Raw genomic sequence first — 22,688 nt, forward strand, 5'->3', positions numbered from 1 at the left:
GGATGTCCAATAGATGTCTTTTTAGCCCCCCCCTGCCCCACAGCATATGGAGGTTCTCATGCTAGGGCTATATACCGTTTTATCACATGTATAACTATGGAATGACCAGCACAATAAAATACAGAACCGTACCATCTCCACAAGGCTCCATGAAGGCAGGATTTGTTTGTCTCTGTACCCCCAGCACCAAGAACCAAGCCTACCACACAGTAGGCCTTGGTTTCTGCTGACCCAGATATAATAATGTGGGAGTCTCAGAGGACATGGCAGAGACAGGCTGAGAGCGTAGTGGTGACAGCACAAGTAGTGGACCATGATTTTTTTTAAGTTTTCCTTTTTATTTAAAAAATTTATTATTTTGGTTGCACCCACAGCATGCGGAATTTCCCAGGCCGGGGATCAAACCCGCGCCACAGCAACAACTGGAACCACTGCACTGACAGTGCCAGATACTTAACCTTCTGAGCCACATGGGAACTCCTGGACCATGATTTAGTCTTCTTGGTGGGCAAAATAAAGGATAGTGCTAGTGAAGGCAGAAACAAATTATCATTTATCCCCTTTCAACATTCCCCCCAAATCAATTAAGTATCAAAAGTTTAATTTCTTGGGGTTCCCTGGTGCCTAGTGGTTAAGGACCTAGCATTATCACTGCTGTGGCTAGGGTTACTGCTGCAGCTTGAGCTGGACCCTGGCCTGGGAACTTGAACATGCTGTGGGTGTGCACCCCCCAAAGCTTAATTTCTCAAAACTAATAGCTATTTAGTAAAACTAATAAACACACTTAGCTTCATACTTGAGTGATGTTGATATTTATTGACATCAATGCAAAACAAGCTATGACTAAAAGTTGCTATTTTAACAGGAACAAATATTTGTGCAGTTTCCTTCCTGGAGAGGGTATGCACTCAGCTCATGAGACCTAAGATAAAACAAAGACTGGATTGTCAGGCAACAAATAAGGGTTAAACTTTACCTACTAATGTAAAAATTGCTAAAGGCAGAAGATGTCTTAAAAAAATTTTTTATGCTAAGCTCATGTAAGCAAACAAACAAAAAAAATAAAACGAATCCTGAAACTTTAGGATATAGGATATAGACATGACTAAATTTTTGCATAAGCGAAAATTTGTTATATCCTTCACTGTATTACAATCACATGCTTGTTGCTTCTACACTACACAAAGTCAACAGTTATCACCAACAATGACTATAACTAGACCTGAACAAGACCTCAAAGTGACTCTGCTCCACGGAAATTAAGAAAATTCAATCCAGGATGAACAAAGCCTTTTGATTTTAGAGACAGTTCTCATATCTTCTTCTCATGTCATACCTAATTAAGTCCTCTCTTGACATTTCCTGCCTGCAAATTGCAATGCATGTCCTCTCCCTCAGCTTTGTCTGACACTTTAAAATTAATTTGTAGGAACTGCATAAAAAATGAAATTGTACTTCCAATCTGAACCTGCAATCAGGTTCCTGCTTTGACGCAAAACATACTCCTCTGCAGTGGACCCCACCAGCACAGCGACCCCCTTTCTCTCTCTATTCCTTTGCCCTGAAGGCACTTCTGGATTGCTTAATACGTGCTCTTTGGCTGCCTAGACAGTCAGGACACCGAAGGCCATTGGGACTTATCACTCCTCGCCTCCTTCTTTTCTATGGCTAATACCACTTTCCTGCTTTTTGTCTATGGTTGAATCTCCAGACTTGGTGCTGTCATCAGGGGGACAGAGTCGATTTCGGCTTCGAGCTCCTGGTTGGTAAAGCTGCATTGCTGGGCGATCCTAAAGTAAAAGGAAATGTTAATGTCACAACATTGCTACCAAGTATTTACAGGGGATTTTGGGTCATTAAGTTAGGTATTGATGTATACCCAAAAGAATTCATACCAGACCACAGTACATGACAGTAAGTGTTGATGGTGAATTTGCTTCTAACTGCTGCTTCCTTTCTCCTATCTACAAAGAAATCATTTCATACAAATAAGTATTATTTTATATGCCTAGGGTAAATTTTTAATAAATCTATTGCTTAATTTTCTTAACTTGCTCAAGATGAACTAAATCAGCCTAAATAGTTTTTATTTAGAAACTACCCATTGCCTCTCTCTCCTCCCCATCAGTAAATGACCTTTTTTTTGGCCACACCCATGGCATGTAGAAGTTTCCTGGTAAACCCTCGCCACAGCAGTGACAATGCCAGATCCTTAACCACTATGCCACCAGGGAACTCCAGCAAATGACTTTAAAATGGACCACCATCTAAGAAAATTTTAGGAGTAAAAACAACAGTAATAAAGAATGCAAAGTCTTAAGTGGAGACTTCCCTGAAATTATGAGTTCAGACCCTTGTAACTTATCACAAACATGACTGTCTTTTAATTCAGGTTTGACAATGTAACAGCCCAGCTTTAGACTCTCTAGGTGGCACTTTTATTTTTTTTTCCTTTTTAGGGCCACACCTGCGGCATATGGAAATTCTCGGGCTAGAGGTCAAATCAGGGCTGCAGGTGCTGGCCTACACCACAGCCACAGCCACATGGGATCTGAGCTGCATCTGCGACCTATGCCACAGCTTGGGGCAACACTAGATCCTTAACCCACTGAGCAAGGCCACAGATCGAACCTGCATCCTCCAAAAGACAATGTTGGGTCCCCCCACTGAGCCACAATGGAAACTCCTCTTTAGGTGGCACTTTAGAGCTCAGGTTCCCAAATAAGCCTCAGTAAAGTCACCATGTACCTCTCAGTTCAAGTAATGTGTTTGGTTTATGACAGTATGATCCTGGAAAACTTAAATGTATAGGCCTTTTCTTGAATTCAACAAAACAGGTTGTAAATCAACTGTAAAAACAACAACAACAACAACAACAAAAAAAAAACAGGAGTTGCTTGCCTGTTGTGGCTTGGCAGGTTAAGAACCCGACTAGCATCCATGAGGATGCGGGTTCCATCCCTGGCCTCGCTCAGTAGGTTAAGGATCCAGCATTGCTACAAGCTGTGGTGTGGGTCACAGATGTAGCTCGGACTGATGTTGCTGTGGCTATGGCGTAGGCCTACAGCTGGAGTTCTGATGCAACTCCTAGCCCAGGAACTTCCATATGCCACAGGTGTGGCCCTAAAAAGAAAAACAAAACAAAACATGACATGAGTCTTCCTTACCCTTTCTCCCTGATATGTAAAATTTAGCCTTAAAGCATTATTCTCAAGTGAATAATTTCAGCAAAATATTTCCCTGTTTTAACAAGATGATATGTTAAAACAGAAGACTGTTATGTAGTATTTTTTAAAAATGGATGATAGGGGCTCTCACTATGCAAAGATGGGACAAATTAAACAACAGAGATAATAACTAATAATAACAAGTTGGAATACACCAAATATTTCTAAATCCACAAGTTCTTAAAACTAAACAGAACAAAACTCACTGATAACCCCTAGAAGTTGCCAGGACACCAACTCATTACTCTGAATACTGTAAATAAAGGGAAAGGATAAAGTGTTTATCTTGCTTTTCCTGTGTAAACTGAATTCCAGGCTAACCAAATAGTTGATGAGGGAAAATTCCTCTTTGTAGAAGAGTATCAGATCATAAATGCCACAGGAAAGGCAGAATTTGTACATATACACCATTTTCCAATCTCCCCCCGCCCCCATGAAATAAGGAACTGAAGCAAAATCATTAGGAGAAGAACTAACAAAAAAATTTGTTTTGGCCATGACCAGGGCATGTGGAAGTTCCCAGGCCAGGGATCAAACTGGAACCACAGCAACAACCCAAGCCACAGCAGTGACAATGCTAGACCCTTAACCCACTAGGCCACTAGGGAACTCCCAAAAATTTTTATAATAGATGGACCAGACTTATAATACCTGAACCAATTGATCAATTGTTTTTTCAGCTTTTTATCTTGAAAAATTTAAGGGAGTTCCCGTCGAGGTGCAGCAGAAATGAATCCGACTAGGAACCATGAGGTTGCAGGTTCCATCCCTGGCCTCGCTCAGTGGGTTAAGGATCTGGCATTGCCGTGAGCTGTGGTGTAGGTCGCAGACTCTGATCTGGCATTGCTGTGGCTCTGGCGTAGGCCGGTGGCAACAGCCCCGATTAGACCCCTGGCCTGGGAACCTCCATATGCCGCGGGTGTGGCCCTAAAAAAAGGACAAAAAAAAAATTTAAAATCTATAGAAATGTTGCAAAACTTAGTCAATAAATGCCTAATACCCTTCTGCTAGATTCACAATAGTTAACTTTCTTTTTTTCTTTTTTGGCTATACCCACAGCATATGGAAGTTCCCAGGCAAGGGGTCAAATCCAAGCTGGAGGTGCAACCTATGCCACAGCTGCAGCAAAGCTAATCCTTAACCCACTGCACCAGGGTGGGGATCGAACCAGTGTCTCCACAGAGACAAGCCAGATAATTAACACTCTGTGCCATAGCAGGAACTCCTGATTAACATTTTGTCACATACGTGCAGGCACACATGTATAAAAACACATTATTATTTTTGCAGAACCATTTTAGGGTAAGTGCAGACATCATGACCCTACATCAAGAAATACTTCAGCTTAAAAAAATTAAAAAAATAAAATAAAAAGGAGTTCCCGTAGTGGCTCAGTGGTTAATGAACCCCACTGGTATCCATGAAGACACAGGTTCAATCCCTGGCCTCGCTCAGTGGATTAAGGATCTGGTGTTGCCATGAGCTATGGTGATGGTCGCAGACACGGCTCAGATCCTGCATTGCTGTGGCTGTGGCGTAGGCTGGCAGTTACAGCTCCAATTCTACCCCTAGCCTGGGAATCTCCATGTGCCTCGAGTGCAGCCCTAAAAAAAATAAAAATAAGGAGTTCCTGTTGTGGCGCATCGGAAACGAATCCAACTAGTAGCCATGAGGTTGTGGGTTAATCCCTGGCCTCGCTCAGTGGGTTAAGGATCCAGCATTATTGCCCTGAGCTGTGGTGTAGGTTGCAGACAAGGCTTGGATCAGGCGTTGCTGTGGCTGTAGTGTAGGCCGGCAGCTGTAGCTCTGATTAGACCCCTAACCTGGGAACTTCCATGTGCAGCAGGTGCGGCCCTAAAAAGCAAAAAAATATAAATAAAAAATAAATATTTCAGCTAACATCCTAAGAACAAGGACATCCTTGGAGTTCCCATCATGGCTCAGTGGTTTGCAAAAAAAAAAAAAAAAGGGAGTTCCCGTTGTGGCGCAGTGGTTAACGAATCAGACTAGGAACCTTGAGGTTGCGGGTTCGATCCTTGCCCTTGCTCAGTGGGTTAACGATCCGGCGTTGCCGTGAGCTGTGGTGTAGGTTGCAGACGCGGCTCGGATCCCGCGTTGCTGTGGCTCTGGTGTAGGCCGGTGGCTACAGCTCCGATTCAACCCCTAGCCTGGGGACCTCCATATGCCGCGGGAGCGGCCAAAGAAATAGCAACAACAACAAAAAAAGACAAAAAAAAAAAAGGACATCCTATCACGCAACCATAATACGATTAGTGTTGACCAGTCTTAACATCCTGCTTAAAGGCTACCCTGACATGTGCTTCCTGATAAGATGCAGCAGGAACTGCACACCACCGCCTATGAGGTATTCTCACCGGAAATTGAGATGATGAGGGGGCTGCCTGTTTCGGGGAATAGAGTTTGATTGGCACACAGCCAGGCTCATTCTTTTACATTTGGTCTATGCCTACATTCCTGCAACACTTACTGGTTGTGACAGAGACCATATGGCCCATGAAGTCTAAAATATTTACCATCTGGCCCTTTACAGCAAAAATTCGCTGACTCTGCTCTAGATATGCAGAAAACTGCCGGTTTTTGAGGAAACATAGAAGGTAGAGGAACATGTTAAAAGATACCATAGGGACATAATAGCCAATCTGGACAGTTAGAAGCTCTACATGACAAATTTGTTTCTGCAATAAATAAATGGTAGGAAAACAAAAGGAGGAGGAATTGTTTGGGTTAAAAGAGACTTAAGAGGACATTTCAAGCAAATATAATTTGTGGACCTTGTTTAGAGCCTATAAAAAAGATTGAGACAAGAGTTCCCGTCGTGGTGCAGTGGTTAACGAATCCAACTAGGAACCATGAGGTTGCGGGTTCGAGCCCCGGCCTTGCTCAGTGGGTTAACGATCCAGCGTTGCCGTGAGCTGTGGTGTAGGTCACAGACATGGCTTGGATCCCACATTGCTGTGGCTGTGGTGTAGGCCTGCAGCTACAGCTCCGATTCAGCCCTAGCCTGGGAACCTCCATATACCGAGGGAAGCGGCCCTAGAAAAGGAAAAACAAACAAAAAAAGATTGAGACAATTGGGAAAATCTGAAGAACTGGTAAGATGTTAGGGAACTACTGTCATTCTTTTTCCTAGTCTGAAAATGACATTAGGGTTATTTTATTAAGAAGAGTCTTTAGGGAAGTCCCTGGTGGCCTGCTGGTTAAGGATTTGGTACTTTCACTGCTGAGGCCCAGGATTCAATCCCTGGTCTGGGAACTGAGATCCCACATCAGGCTGGTGCTCACCACTGCCAAAAAAAGTCTTTACTCTTAATACTGACATATTTAAAGAAGAAATGATCTGTCTAGGATTTGCTTGAATATAATCCAGAAGTGGTATGATGGATAGAGTGGAAAGAAGATTGGCCATGAGGTGATAATTGTTGAAGCTGGGTGACAGGTATTATGTTGTTCCTCTGTTCTACTTGTGTGTATGAAATTTCTACAGTACGTTAGTAAAAGGACCCCCACCAAGAATGAAAAAAAGGTGCAGTTAAAGTTCATCTTTAAAAATTCTATAACAAGCAAAAAGTTAGCCCTTTCTTTTACACTTGCAGGAAGAGAAAAAAAATCCTCACGAAAATGAACAAGTTTAACAAAAAGCAGCACCTTGTTTCTTATGCGATCTCTCTTAACCACTTCTTCTTTCTTTTCAGTTTTTTCTGAGCTGCCTACTGGTTCTGTACTTTCAGTCTTCTTGGCTTTATCCCGAAGTGCTTCTTTCTCTTTTTTCATTTCTTCTTCTTTCCTTTTAAAAGCCTTCTCTTTCTCATAGCGCTCCTTCTGCCTGCGGCGCTCCTCTTCCTGCCGCTTCAGCCTCTCTCTCTCCCGCAGTATGCGCTCCTGGTCACGCTCATAATCCCGCTCCCTCTCCCTGTAGTCTCTGCTGCTCTCATCTTCAGGTCTGCACAGAAAACAAATCTGAGAATGCACCCCCGAAGATCTTCGAATCACAAATGCAGGAACACTCTGATCCTGATCTGGCCACTACAATGAGGTGGTACTTTTCGAGCAGCATTAAAAAAAAAAAATGCTAGTATTTTGAAAAACAAACACCCCAAAAGTCAGTCACCCAGATTAAGATGCTAAAATATTTGAAACCTGTCCTCCTCATTCCCCTACCCCTCGTAAAACTGGGAATCTTGATTCAGGTACAAGTCCAGGACACAGCAGTAAAACTAGCCACCTAGAAACATATCAAAAACAAATGTACCAAAGAGCCCTCGACTACCGACCTCTTAGGCTTTTCATCTTTAAATTCACCATCAGGACGCTTGGGCAGTGTACAAGTTTGCCCACTGGCTCTTTCATCACTCAGATTCTCTTTGTCCAATTTTTTGACCTTTTCTCTTTTGTCCAATTCTTTTTCATCTCCTTTTTCTGGCTTCTTGAGCAGCTTTAAAGAGAACAAATTTAAGTTTATTTTGAAGGGTGGGACACTGTCTTCTGATTCTGCCATAGAAAACAATATACTAAATATTTTCAATTTGGGCTAAAGAAGGCCCCTATCTCTGCAGGTACTCTTAAACTTTCAAGTGAACAACTAGGGCAGGAGAGCAGTAATTTGCTAAAAGGATGCTATTAATGTGAAAGTGTTATCCACTCAAATAAAGTGGTTTAATCACTTTGTGGCAATAGGATCAAGACTCCTTTGGCCTTAAATGGGTCAGCTTTTAAGTAAATCAGTGCACACTTCCAAGTATCACTTGACAGAAAAATATGCCACAAATTTCAAATGCTAGGCAGATCATTACTGTTGGACTATTTGCATGTAGTAATTAGAATGACAAATACCTTGGCCACCAAAGGAGAGATCCATTGCAGGAATAATCTTGCCTTGAGTCTGAGAGCAGTAACATACTTATAATGGTATAATCATATTATCATTAGAGATGAAAAGCAAGAATTACTTGGTATTTGTTTTAAAAATCCAAGTACCTCATATAACAGAACTGTGAAGTTCCATCTCTACTGAATAGGAATTCTGCTCAATGTCATATATATATATATATATATATATATATATATATATATATACACACACACACACACACACACACATATACACACACACATACACACACACACATATATATGACAGAATGCAATTCTAAAATAAAAGTGGTTTATAAAATCCAAATTGCTAACAAAAGTTTTTCTCACCTCACTGCTACACATCTCTCTGGTATACCCCCAAGTGTTGGATATTCACAGAGATTTTTAGGCACAATAGAAGAATTTCAAGTCTCAGAATGAAGGCATCATACGAAGTTTCATCTCGGGATGAAGGCATCATACAAGCCACCAAGCGAAAGGCAAAGCACCACAGGACTTAAGCAGGAAGTATTTGGGCACACAGACAGCCACTGCAAATGGCAAGTCCAAACGGGACACTAGGAAGGCACCAGTGTGAGGTGAGGATACCATGTGCAGGTTTCACCGGACGTGTTCTTATTTCTCTAATGAACATCTCTGTTAGAAGCCAAGATGTTCATTACTCTAATAAGAACATTAACGAGTATCTCTAGCATGGCTGGCTCTACCTCTGCCTTGCTGCTAGTTAGAAATAGCAAGTCTGGGTCGCTTGCGCTTGCGGCATGGCGGACAGGAGAGATGGCTAGAAGGAATTAAGATGGGAACCTCCCCACCCTGGGGGCAAGCCCTGTATTGCCAATGAGTCCTGGAGAGCCTCAGGGAAACCTTGCCACGTGAGCAGCTGAATTTTGAGGAGGTAAAAGGAGACCCTGCCACCACCTCTGATGTTTTCTCTGACTTTCTCTGAAGTATTAGATATAGGTACTTCCCCAGACAGTTCTCTGGAGCAGGGGCTGCCCGAGCCACACCCTCAGAAGGGAAGCAGCAAGGCTGGGATCTTTCTATAGGTTTTCCTCTTCCTACATGCAATGTGCTAATCGGAATCTGCTGCTCACAGATTCCCAGGTAGATGCAAGAAGGTAACGTGAGGAATTGTGTGAGGGGGAAGGGACGTAATGCAGGCTGTGTATCCCTAGAACTCCCACAAGGCAGCCAGTAACGAGAGGCATATAAAGAGAAGAGAAAGAGCTCTTTAGGCATGGTTGTCCTCCAGCTGTATATTGTTGAAGCTTCTGGGTATACAGCAGAGCATCAGGAAGTTATCTGGGCTTCCTTCTACAAGAGGAATTTAAAATGGCTCAGCTTTTAAGAAGATTCAGGTCAGTCAGAAGGAAATTTCTACAGGTAACACTACCACCACCACCAAAAGGACTTATTAACTAAGACCTGTGTGTGTGACATGATACTAGGTGCTCTGTATCATGTACTTGGTCCTTACATTTTTCTGATTCACAGCTTGTAACAGAAACCTGTGTACCTGAAGACAGTGGAAAACAAACAGATGAGGCAACTTCATGTATCAAATACGAAGGAAAAGCTGAATATAACCCATAATTCATGCCAGCCAGCCCTAAGCCCTTATTTAGGAGAATTGAGACTAATAATCCAAAAATTGAGCGTTTCAATTATTAAAAATAACAAGTCTGCACTGAAGAAATATTATGTAAACTACTTAGTCTTTCAAATTATCTTAAATTAAAAAATAACACTATTACTATTACAGGAAAGATTTCTATTGATTCACTTCCCCCTTCAAAAAAGACAAATACAAAACCAAAAAAACTGTTTACACCAACACAAGATGCGTGCATATTTGAAGAAGTAGATACATGCAACTTTCAGCAACATGCAGTCCATTTCAGCTATTTCATACCTTAATCTTTGGTTCATCCTTTAATTTGTCCCTTTCTGGAACTCTGTCTATCTTCTTTAGCTTTTCTATATCTTTCCTTTTTCGTTTCTCTTCTTCTTTCCACTTTCTCCTCTCTTCTTCTCTTTGTCTTTTTCTTTCTATTTCTCGCCTCCTTCTTTCTTCCCTCTTTTCTTCTCTCATCCGCTAGAAAGAAACAATAACACAAGCCTTCGAGTAAGATAATTACCACCAAAAACTTAATCCTGAAGGTAGGGTGGGCACCCACCTAACTGTATCATCTTTCCCACTTTCTACCTCCTTAAATCCCGTCCCCACCCCATTCAGAATCTGAGAGCAAATAAAGACCAGGGCCTGCTAGCATCTGCTGCCTTGCTACATATCCAGAAGCTTTCTGGAAAGCAAGACAGTGTCTCTAGAACAAGATAAGGACTTCATGGGTTTGCAGAGTGAATCCTTGGTCCAACAACCAGAGTGAGGGAGAGGCCCAGAGAGTGAGGCCAATGAGCCAAATCTTTAGAGAAGAATGGTAGAAAAAGTAGCTATCTCTCCTATAGGATCCCAGTGCTCTTTTACAGAATCTGAACCAATGAAACAGAAGTATTGAGAGAACCATAAAAACGAAAGGTTTACCTGCTTGTTTTTCAGGAAGCTCAAAAGTGGGGTTGTCTTTTTAGCTACACAAATGTAAACAGATTATTAATAATACTTATCAACCCCTAGAAAGGATGCTATTTTCTGACATTCCCTGCCAACCACCAGAGGTGGGAAAAGACAACACTTAAACAGTTACGTTCACAACTGTGTTACTGGAAAGAAATTTTACAGTATTCTATTTCAATTCTGAAGGCTTAAAATACTTTTTTAAAAATCGAGAAATTAAAACAATAAAACAATTCTTAACGTAATTTCCAGTGTCAGTGAGAATGAAGTGCAAAGGACAGTCTCTTGTTTTACAGATGGGAGCATAAATTTGTTCAACCAAGAATAAACTGGGGTAGGGGACTAAAAATATCTAATCTTTCTGACCCTGTAATTCCACTTCTGGGAATTCATTCTATGGAAACTATCAGAAATGGGCTTATACTAAACATCCATTAATAAAAACCAAGTTTTAGAAGGATACCTAATTAATTTTTCAATATTCTGAACAATGTCATCTAGCCTCGCAGCTAGCTCTTTGAAAACCGTACTTCCAGAGTTCCATCATGGCTCAGTGGTTAACGAACCCGACTAGCAACCATGAAGACGAGGGTTCTATCCCTGGCCTCATTCAGTGGGTTAAGGATCCAGTGTTGTGTTGAGCTGTGGTGTAGGTTTCAGACTCGGCTCGGATCTGGCGTTGCTGTGGCTCTGGTGTAGGCTGGCAGCTACAGCTCCAATTTGACCCCAGCCTGGGAACCTCCATATGCGAGGGCTGCGGCCCTAAAAAAACAAAAGACCAAAAAAAAAAAAAAAAAAAAGAAACACCGTCTTCCTTTGGATAAGTTCTAGGAGTGGAACTCCTGGCTTAGGGGCTCTGCTTATGTTTACGGTTGATACAGTAGTGACAACTTACCACTACAACCAATATCCAAGCTAGAACTTCTCAAGAGGTTTTCAGTTTTGCAGTAACTTCATTTTTTGACATTTTCAGGTCAAAACTTTTTTGAGAAATGTGAGCTTATTACTAGAAAACATCCATTGATCTTCAAAGGCACACCAACATCTTAAGGTCCCATATGAGTCTTCCAACTTTTTACATTTATGTTACATTTGTGTGGGACTAAATAAGTCAGAGCATTTCCCAATCTTATCAATGCATTCTCATAATCCTGTAAGGCAGGCATTATCTGCACTTTATAGTAGAAGAAAGAGTCTCAGAGAAGTTAGTGCATTCCACATGGTCACACGGCAAGCAAGTGATAGAAGTCTGACAGGTCTTCTGATGAAAAAGCTGTTGCCCTTAATTCCTTTTGCCCACTTACCTATTAATTCTCTATTTTTTGCTTCTATTTCTTCTAGCAGTGTCTCTGGAGTAGATGTCATTTTCTCATTATCTGCAGCATAACTTTCCAAAAATTTTCTATATTCTGGATCTAAATAATTGTTTAAGTAAATAGAAAATAGAGCAGACTTTGAACAAAATAGGCAATATTATCTAGGATACTAACTTATCAAAGAAGACAATTTTCTACTTCACAGAAGATTGACAATAAATCCAACCATACCCACAAGACACACTCTTTAGGGCTTTATTGGTCACTTCCTCTCAGAACTCCTGTTAGGGATATCTCTATGGGAGTCTGGTGTAACATGGAATCAAGGAAAATGAGCCACTACGCATTATAATTATATATTTACACGGGAGTTCCCACTGTGGCACAGCAGAAACAAACCCGACTAGTATACATGAGGATGCAGATTCCATCCCTGGCCTCGCTCAGTGGGTTAAGGATCCAGCGTTGCTGAGAGCTGTGGTGTAGGTCGTAGGTGCGGCTGGGATCTGGTATTGCTGTGGCTGTGGTGTAGGCTGGCAGCTATAGCTCCGATTCAACCCCTTGCCTGGGAACTTCCATATGCCGCGAGTAGGGTCTTAAAAATAAATAAATAAATAATCGTATATACACAACTTCTAGGGATGTTAAGTAGATTTTTTTTTTAATTGGCCACACAGCGTACAGAAGTTCCCAGGCCAAGGATCGAACCTGTATCACAGCAGTGACAATGCCGGCCCTTAAACTGCTAGGCCATCAGGGAACTGCAAGTAGTTTGCTTTTAAAAGTCACTGCTGGAGTTCCTGTCGTGGCGCAGTGGTTAATGAATCCGACTAGGAACCATGAGGTTGCGGGTTCAATCCCTGCCCATGCTCAGTGGGTTAATGATCCAGCATTGCCACAAGCTGTGGTGTAGGTCGCAGACTCAGCTCGGATCCCGAGTTGCTGTGGCTCTGGCGTAGGCTGGCAGCTACAGCTCCGATTAGACCCCTGGCCTGGGAACCTCCATACGCTGCAGGAGCGGCCCAAGAAATGACAAAAAGACCAAAAAAAAAAAAGTCATTGCTCCTACTAAATCACAGTCACACTTATGGGAGACCTGCAAGTTATAGTTATGGGACCTTCAGAAAGTACCGTGTATAGCATGTAAGCAATTCCTGCATGGGTATACCTCACTTTCATTAAACTCAGCATATGAAAATTGGGTATTTTTTTTTTTTTGTCTTTTTGCCTTTTCTAGGGCCACTCCCGCGGCATCTGGAGATTCCCAGGCTAGGGGTCTAATCGGAGCTGTAGCCACTGGTCTACACCAGAGCCACAGCAACGTGAGATCCGAGCCGCCTCTGCAACCTACACCACAGCTCACAGCAACACCGGATCCTTAATCCACTGAGCAAGGCCAGGGATCGAACCCGCAACCTCATGGTTCCTAGTCAGATTCGTTAACCACTGTGCCATGGCGGGAACTCCAAAAATTGGGTGTTCTAAAAAGATAAATGAGGGAGGAGGTCCTAGATGTCGCACTAGAGGTGATGGTAACTCCTGGATTTCCTTCCTCGATGCCTCTGACATCAGAAAAGGTCACACATCTGAGTCATTACATTGCTTATATTTGGAGCATGCAGTGTAGGACATGTCACCTGATCTGGTCTTCCAGGTCTGCATCTACGATATACACAAGGAGCAGCTGTGTGTTGAGTCTTCTCTGTGTTTTCTTTATAAAATACTCATTATAGTAATAAATAATTGAAACCAAACTAATTGATTCTAAAATATCAATCTGATATAAAATATAATGCAACTAAGTGATTATCGAACACAGCCACATTACAGAGATCTCAAAATCTGGATCCAATTTACCTTAAATGGAAATTATTTCAGTGTTTTAGTTCCAGTATTTAAGGTAATTACAATGTGCAGTTAACTGCACATTCAAAGCCTAGAAAACAGGGCTGGACACTTCAGCTACTTGATATTAAGTTACTTAAGTATAGAAATTTTTCCACCACAGTTCTTCCTCTTTATTTTATTTTATTTTTTTTTTGTCTTTTTGTCTTTTGTTGTTGTTGCTATTTCTTGGGCCGCTCCTGCGGCATATGGAGGTTCCCAGGCCAGGGGTTGAATCGGAGCAGTAGCCACCGGCCTACACCAGAGCCATAGCAACGCGGGATCCGAGCCGCGTCTGCAACCTACACCACAGCTCACGGCAACGCCGGATCGTTAACCCACTGAGCAAGGGCAGGGACCGAACCCGCAACCTCATGGTTCCTAGTCGGATTCGTTAACCACTGCGCCACGACAGGAACTCCAGTTCTTCCTCTTTATAAAAATGGAAATCAAAAGTCAAATAATCATAAAAATGAAGTCCTTTTGTGATGCAGCAGGTTAAGGATCCAGCATTGTCACTTCAGTGGCTTGGGTCACTGCTATGGTGTGGGTTCAATCCCTGGCCCAGGAACTTTCACATGCCTTGGGGCACAGCCAAAAAAATAAATAAATAATAATAATCATAAAAATGGTAAGAGACCTCAAACAGTTGTACTTTGAAACATGTTTTTTTTTTTTCATTGTCATCTTTTTTTTTTTCTTTTCTCTCTTCTTTTTATGGCTGCACCTGTGGCATTTGGAAGTTCCCAGGCTAGGGGTTGAATCGGAGCAGCAGCTGCAGGCCTAAACCACGGCCATAGCCACACTAGATCTAAGCCGTATCTACAACCTATGCCACAGCTTGCAGCAATGCCGGATCCTTAACCCACTGAGCAAGGCCAGGGATCGAACCTGCATCCTCACGGAGATGATGTTATGTTCTTAACTTGCTGAGCTGCAATGGAAATTCCTTCATTGTCCTCTAATGAACATACCTAAGGTAATTTACTACTCAACAGTTACCAATATTTGGCTTAATGGTAGAGAAATGAAAAGCTAGTAGTCAAAGAGTGAAAACTGGAAACCCATCTCCATTCTAACAACCAAAGCTTTCATCAGTGAATTACATTTCTTATGAACTTTATTTCATATGTTTTCTTATTTTAAAAGATTGGAGTCCACTTAATTCCTACAAAGGTCATGTTTTAAAAACCCATGGCATAAGCATTACAAAACTAGAGCTATACTGTACCATCGTCAATAGTCCCAACTTTAGTATCTCTTTTCTTGGTCTTCTTTTTTGCAGCTTTTTGAAAGGGTGCAAATTCTACTATGGCAGGATATTCCTGACCTGTTTAGAAAAAAATACCACACTTGCTATAACAAAGAAAATGTCAAAAGTGGACACAAGAGAGTCAACCCACCACTCTCTAGGCCTCCTTTAATGACAATGATCTGAATAGGGTCTCCCAACAAGCATAAATCACATTGGTACAACTAACATCAGCATGTCACCAAAGGCGTTCCCAATTCATACTGATAGCATAATGAAAATATATGGGAAGAACTTAAAACATTCACTTAAATTCAACCTTTTTTTTTTTTTTTTTTTTTTTTTTTGTCTTTTTAGGGCTGCACCCGTGGCATATGGAGGTTCCCAGGCTATGGGTACAATCAGAGCTGTAGCTGCCGGCCTACGCCAGAGCCACAGCAACGCGGGATCCGAGCCACGTCTGCGACCTTCATCACAGCTCACAGCAATGCCGGAGCCTTAACCCACTGAGCGAGGACAGGGATTGAACCTTCATGGATGTTTGTCAGGTTCATTAACTGCTGGGCCACGACAGGAACACCTCAACCTTTTTTTTTTTTTTTGCTTTTTAGGGCTACACTTGTGGCACATGGAGGTTCCCAGGCTAGGGGTCGAGTTAGAGCCACAGATGCTGGCCTACACCACGGCCACAGCCACACTGGATCTAAGCCACATCAGCAACCTATACCACAGCACACAGCAACACCAGATTCCGGAACTACTGAGTGAGGCCAGGGATCAAACCCCCATCCTCATGGGTACTAGTCGTGCTCTTAACCTGCTGAGCCACAATGGGACCTCCAAATTCAATTTCTAAAGTGTGATATTGTGATATATGGGGGAAAAATCTACTAACTAATTTCACTTTAAAAAAAAATCAGAAATCTCTAGGATAGGCAAAGCTATATAGATAGATAAGCAGCAGGAGGTAGTGGTGGGGAGGATGGGGAGTAATAGCTAATGGGTACGGGGTTTCTCTTTAGAGTGATTAACATGTTCTAAACTTAGATTGTGGTGATAATTGTACAACTTCGTGAATATACTAAAAAACACTGAACTGTATACTTTAAAGGGGTGAATTTTATGGCATGTGTGTTATATCTCAGTAAAGGAATTAAAAAATACACCAGGAGACACCAAAAGCACAGGCAACAAAAGTGAAAAATAAACTGCTGGGTTCCTGTTGTGGCTCAGCAGTAACGAACCCAACTAGTATCCAAGAGATTTGGATTTGATCCTTGGCCTCACTCAGTGGGTTAAGGATCCAGTGTTGCTGCAATATGCAGTGTAGGTCACAGACACGGCTAGGATCCTGAGTTGCTGTGGCTGTGGTATAGGCTGGCATTGCAGCTCCAATTTGATCCGTAGCCTGGGAAATTCTGTATGCTGAGGGTACGGCCCTAAAAGACAAAAAAAGAAAATGTGCCACTTCAAATTTAGGAATTTCTGTGCACCTAAGGATACAGAGTGAAAAGGAAACCTACAGAATTGGAGAAAATATTTGCAAGTCATATATCTGATATGCAGTCAATATACAGGATAAGTAAAGAACTCCTACAACTCAACCAAAAAACTCAATCTGGTTAAAAAATGTTCAAAGACTCAAACAGATATTTCTCCAGAGATGATATACAAATGGCCAATAAGCAAATGAAAAGTGCTTATATGCTCAAGCATATGAAAAGATTAAATATTACCTCACTAATCATAGGGAGTTGCAAATCAAAACCACAATGAGATATCACCTTATACCTGTCAGGATGATTACTATTAAAGGGGAAAAATGGGAAAAAAAGAAAATAGCAAATGTTGGCAATGACATGATGAAATTAGAACTGTCATGCATTACTGGTGGGACTGTAAAATGGCATAGCTGCTACAGAAACAGTAAGATGGTTCCTCAAAAAATTGAAAATAGAATTACCACATGACCAGCAATTCCACTTTTGGGTATACATTCAAAAGAAATGAAAGCAGAGACTTGAACAGATGTTTTTACATTCATAGCAGCATTATTTACAATAGCCGAAGGTCCCTTACAGATGAATGAATAAAAGAAAATGTAATATATACATACAATGGAAAAAAATTCTTTTTTTTTTTTTTTTTGGTCTTTTGTCCTTTTAGGGCAGCACCTGTGGCATATGGAGGTTCCCAGGCTAGGGGTCTACTCGGAGCTGTAGCTGCTGGCCTACACCACAGCAACACCAGATCCAAGCTGTGTCTGCAACCTACGCTACAGCTCACAGCAACGCCGGATCGTTAACCCACTGAGCGCGGCCAGGGATCGACCAGCAACCTCATGGCTCCTAGTCGGATTCGTTTCCACTGCACCACGACAGGAACTCCACAATGGAATAAAATTCTAACACATGCTACAACAGGGATCAACCTTGAGGACATTGTGCTACGGGAAATAAGTCATCACTAAAAGTCAAATACTAAGTGATTCCACTTATTTGAGGTACCTAGAATGTCATTCATAGACAGAATGATGATTCACAGAGTTAAAATGGTAGTTGCCAGAGGCTGGGGGAGGGGAGGAAGAAATGAGGAGTTGATTAAATGGACAGTTTCAATCTTACTAAATGAAAAAGTTCTGGAGATTGGTTGCAGAACAATGTGAATGTACTCAACACTACTGACTACACACATAAAAATATTTATGATAAATTTTATTTATATGTGTCTTACCAGTTTTAAAAAATGCAGACAAAAAAAGTAATGAGGTAACGATATGTACTATAACATGAATCTTGAAAATCTAAGTAAAGCAGCCACAAAAGGCCACATTTGTATGACTCTGTTCATATGAAATGTTCAGAATAAGGAAACCCATGTTAGTAGATCAGTAGTTGCCAGGGGCTTGGAGGAGAAGAGAATGGAAGATGACTGCTAACGGATATAGGACTCTTTTTGGAGCTGTGAAAACATTCTGGAATTACATAGTTATGATCACTACAAAACTTTGTGAATATACTAAAAACCACCGAATTTTATGGTATGTGAATTATATCTCAATAATAATTTCTTTTTCTTTTTACAGCCCCACCTACTACATAGGGAAGTTCCCATGCTTGGGATCGAATCAGAGCTGCAGCTGCAGGCCTACACTACGGCCATAGCGATGAGGGATCTGAGTGGCATCTGCAACCTATGCCACAGCTTGTGGCAATGGCAGATCTTTAACCCACTGATCAAGGCCAGGGATTGAAACTGCATCCTCATGGAGACCATGCTAGGTTCTCAACTTGCTGAACCACAATGGGAACTCCTTCAGTAATAATTTTTTTTGAAAACCCAAGTAACTATTGGAAAAATACACCAGATCCCTGCTATAGAATAATGTCAAACAAGGCATAACATACACCATCCTTAGATCTTTGGCCTGCAAACATAAAACAAGAATAAATAACTAGAACTGACCATTAGGCATCACAAAGCAGTCACAGAGGAAACAAGACTCTAGAAATCCTAGCAAATGCAGAATCAGATGACCTTAATAACTGATATATTTGAGAAGGAATAAACTAGACTGCAGCAGAAGGAAATTGTGGAATATAGGCTGAAAAAAACATAAGTGAGGCCAACCTATGGAGGATGCTGACTACCAGGCTAAGGAATTTGATCTTTTTTTCCCACAACTGCTATCCTAAAAAACTACTTTCTTTTCCTCTCTTTTTGGCTGTGCCCACGGCATATAGAAGTTCCCAGGCCAAGGACTGAACCTGCACCACAGTAGTGACCTAAACCACTGCACTAACAACGCTGGATTCTTAACCCACTATGCCACAATGGAACTCCTTAAATCACTATTTTCAAAAAGATTAATTTCATGGCAGTATAAGGCTGAACTAGATAGAAATGGGAAAATCCCATAAGTTAAGAGACAGTGGTTATCTAAGCATTAGGTGATGAGGACATAAAGTGTGCAAGTATTATTAAGTCTAGATGAACAAGATATTAAAAAGTAACAAACTGACAAAATCCATCACTTATTTAAACATAAGTGATAAAAAAGAGGAAAAAGTTAAACATAACTCACATTTCCTGGAAATCACTGTTACCCTACTAGAATAAACTTGGAGTGGAGAAGTGGCTGGTTTGATGGGATTAATAAAAGCTGGACAAACGCAGTAGCAATCCTTCAACTTTTTTTTGTCTTTCTAGGGGCGCATCCTCGGCACATGGAGGTTCCCAGGCTAGGGGTCAAATCGGAGCTGCAGTCACTGGCCTACACCACAGCCACAGCAATGCAGGATCCGAGCTGCTTCTGCGACCTATACCACAGCTCACAGCAATGCTGGATCCTTAACCCACTGAGCGAGGCCAGGAATCGAACCCGAGTCTTCATGGATGCTAGTCAGGTTTGTTGACCGCTTGCTAAGCCACAATGGGAACTCCCAGTCCTTCAATTTTTACTGACATATTCCCTAACAAAGATTTCATTTTTACCAACTTTGAAGTAATACTGAAAACAAAATAACCTAACAAAAATACACAGCATTCACCTCTGGTTGCAAAGCCAAAAGAAAAGTGGCAAACGGCAGCTTGGACATTCTCTGGCTAAATGCTGTAAGCAACACAGAAAATTAGAACGCAGAAGTTTTTCTCCCCTATAAACTCCTGGATACAAAGTGGAAAATCAACAAGTTTGATATTTTAATTACACACAATTTAGAATGTTAAACAATACTACAGCTGGCAATTACTGACATAGAGAATCTGAATTAAGTATTGGTCCTTGAAGCAAGATGAGAAGTAAATATTTAAAACTTGTCATACAAGTTTAAAAAGTCATTTATCAGTATCACTGCTGAAACTAGTACATACTCAAAACATCAACAGGTCATCTAATACAGAACCAAAAAAAACTATCATAGGAGGATCAAACTACAGAAATAAGTTAATAAAGATACCTGAGGGCTGTGAAAAGTCACGTTATTTATAAGGATGTAATAAGCTTATCAAAGGTGTAAAACTCTTTAAATGTTGCTGATTTTATCACCCAGGGTTTTAGGAAAGCCATGAAGGTGTTGAGAAAACATTGTGATACACACACATTGTCTTAAAACGACAAAAAAAAAAAAAAAAACCTCCCCTTCAGTTAAAAGGACTCACCTTTATTGTCAAGGAATACATAACCATCAAAACGATCCCTGAACAAAATAATGTCCTCCTGGTTTTTAAAGTTGATGTATGCTCTGGCATACATGTGAGGATACAGACTGCAGGGAGGAAAGCAATTATGTAAATATGCTGGCAGGTGTTTGGCTGAATTACAAGTATGCATACATTAAAAAGACAGGTTCAAAAACCAAATGGAAAACATTTGCAGGATAAAAAAGAGTGGAAGAAACCTTTTTCATTTACCCCCTCCCTCTTTTATTTTACCTAGTATCATTAGAAAAAAACTCAAAATAATCATGCTCAGGCATAGGCTGAAGATGTTCCTGAAGCTGCTCCTTGGTCAAAGTGGGCGGTAATCTCCGAATTACCACCTTAAGAAATGAATAAGGAAAATGAAATTAGTACAAATCAATTTTCTGTCATACCTGAATCACTGTCCCTGAAGAAAGCTGGCCTTTAAAAGATGAGATCACTTATAAAAACCCGGGAGAATGTTCAGAATGCTTAGAATGATTATTCAAACATAATAGTAACATAGGTTTTTGTTTTTTTTTAATACTCTCAGAAATGAGAACCGCCTAGAACAAGGAAAATCTCAGTTTCTGTGAATCCCAAGCCCCTCAGTTTACTAGGTTTTCGCCTATTTTCACCCATTTTCACTAGTAGTAAGAAATTAGTAAGCCAACCCTGGTCTTTTGTGGGTGCCATGAATTCTTGATTTATTAATATCTCCCCACCACATCCAACACATCCTAAAACAAAATCCTTACTTATTCAGGATAAAGAATTCAAAACTCTAAGGAATACCCCCAACTCCCTCATTGCTTCCAAAAAAGGATGGACCGATCAGGCCCCCATACCATTAATCTCCCACCGTCTCCCTCAACTAGCCTCTATTAATATTCCTGTCACAAACTACTCCTACCCTTGATGGCCCCTTCTCTAATAATTCCTCCCAATTAACCCCATTCTCTGCACTATCGCTCCCCCTCCCATTATCATCTCAGAGCTCTGACCTAAACCCTTCTTTTCTGGGAATCCCCCCACCTTCCCTCACAACCATCTCGGGGCTTGACCGGGAGGGGCTCCCCCATTTCGTGTAAGTGGATGAGACAGGGTGATGCGAATTTCACTCGGGCGAAGAAACAGAGAAAGAGACTGGGAGAGGAAGAGGGTAGCCCCGTTCCCAACCATCCTCCAGGGGTGGCGGAACCGTCCCGCCCTCTCCTGGGCCAACAGCCGGCCAGACACCTTGCTCAACGCCTCTTTCTTCTCCTTGTTCCGATCCTGCTTATCTTCCCCTTTGGTGCTGTCCCCCGAAGCCCCACCGCCGCTGCCTGTGGCCCCCGGGGGAGTCAAGAGGGTTACTCGCTTCTCCTTAGGCCTATGATCCTTCTCCTCCTTCATGGCCACGGATTCGCTCCCCACCGCGGCAGCTCGGCCCAAACGCCGCTACGCCGGGCACCTACGACTCCCAGCCCACTCAGGGCAGAGCTCCGCCCCCAACAAACGCCCCTAGTGATAAGCCGAGCCCAGCGTTCCATTGGGCCCCGCCAGAATCTCGCGAGACTTTACGGCGTCCGGCTTCCTCTGAAGGAAAGGTTGTAACACCTGGTGTTAGTTTCCCGCCCTCGGAGTTCCCGCACCGCCCAATCCCCTTGCGGCCCAGTCTCCCTCGGGGGCACGTCATTAGCAACTCCGCCATCTTGACTAGGACGACTCTTTCACCGACTACAAATCCCGGCATACAGAGGGGTACCCGCTTCTGGCCGGGCGTTTTGGAGCCAAAGGTGTCTCTGGGTCCCTGTTTGTAAGTAGATGGAATCCTTAATCTTGAAAGTTTAGTGTTTTTGAGATCAAAAGACACGTTGTGAAGGCTTCCTTTTCCTCAGATAAACCCAATCTTATCCAAAGTTTACCTCACTAGGGGAATAACTTATATTGTCTATCATTGATTGTAAAGTGTGCTTTCAGAAAGTTTTTTAATTTCTTTTCCTTATATGTATTAGAATCCATAAATATAAGCACGCACAAGACGCTGATGTTTAAAGGAGCAGTATGACCAAGATATATGAATGATATTTGTTTTCATCGCCCTCTTTTAAATAAAAGGAATCTATCATGGTACTGATACCCCCACAGGGAGGAGAAAATAAAATAAAACCCAATTTGCTTAGATAAGATTGCCCTCCTTCCCGCTTAAAAAAAAAAAAAAAAAAAAGGCCAATTATGCATTATTTGTAATAGCCCCAACCCGGCAACATCCCAAATGTCTGTCAATGGGCTAATGCACAAAATGTGGCACATCCATTGAATGAAATGCTACTCAGCAATAAGAGTAGACTGATACGTCCATCCACATGAATGACCAATGA

At 41.8% G+C, this 22,688-nt stretch overlaps 1 protein-coding gene across 2 annotated transcripts; it reads right to left on the bottom strand.

Annotated features, from left to right (window-relative positions):
* On the bottom strand, window positions 347–21,836 carry UPF3B (UPF3 regulator of nonsense transcripts homolog B (yeast)). 2 transcript variants are annotated; one of them, XM_003135341.5, is made up of 11 exons: window positions 21,565–21,836; window positions 20,578–20,684; window positions 20,305–20,411; window positions 15,124–15,222; window positions 11,997–12,107; window positions 10,663–10,706; window positions 10,033–10,215; window positions 9,598–9,636; window positions 7,520–7,680; window positions 6,894–7,188; window positions 347–1,790 (listed from the first exon to the last, which is right to left on the bottom strand). In XM_003135341.5, the coding sequence occupies exons 1-11, from the start codon at window positions 21,718–21,720 to the stop codon at window positions 1,641–1,643; spliced, it is 1,452 nt and encodes a 483-aa protein (XP_003135389.1). In that variant the 5' UTR covers window positions 21,721–21,836; the 3' UTR covers window positions 347–1,640. The 2 variants fall into 2 exon arrangements, with proteins under 2 accessions (XP_003135389.1, XP_003135388.1); XM_003135340.4 differs by lacking the exon at window positions 9,598–9,636 and having other exon boundaries at window positions 783–1,790; window positions 21,565–21,834.

Source organism: Sus scrofa, chromosome X (assembly GCF_000003025.6).
Source record: "Sus scrofa isolate TJ Tabasco breed Duroc chromosome X, Sscrofa11.1, whole genome shotgun sequence".
Lineage (NCBI taxonomy): Eukaryota > Metazoa > Chordata > Mammalia > Artiodactyla > Suidae > Sus > Sus scrofa.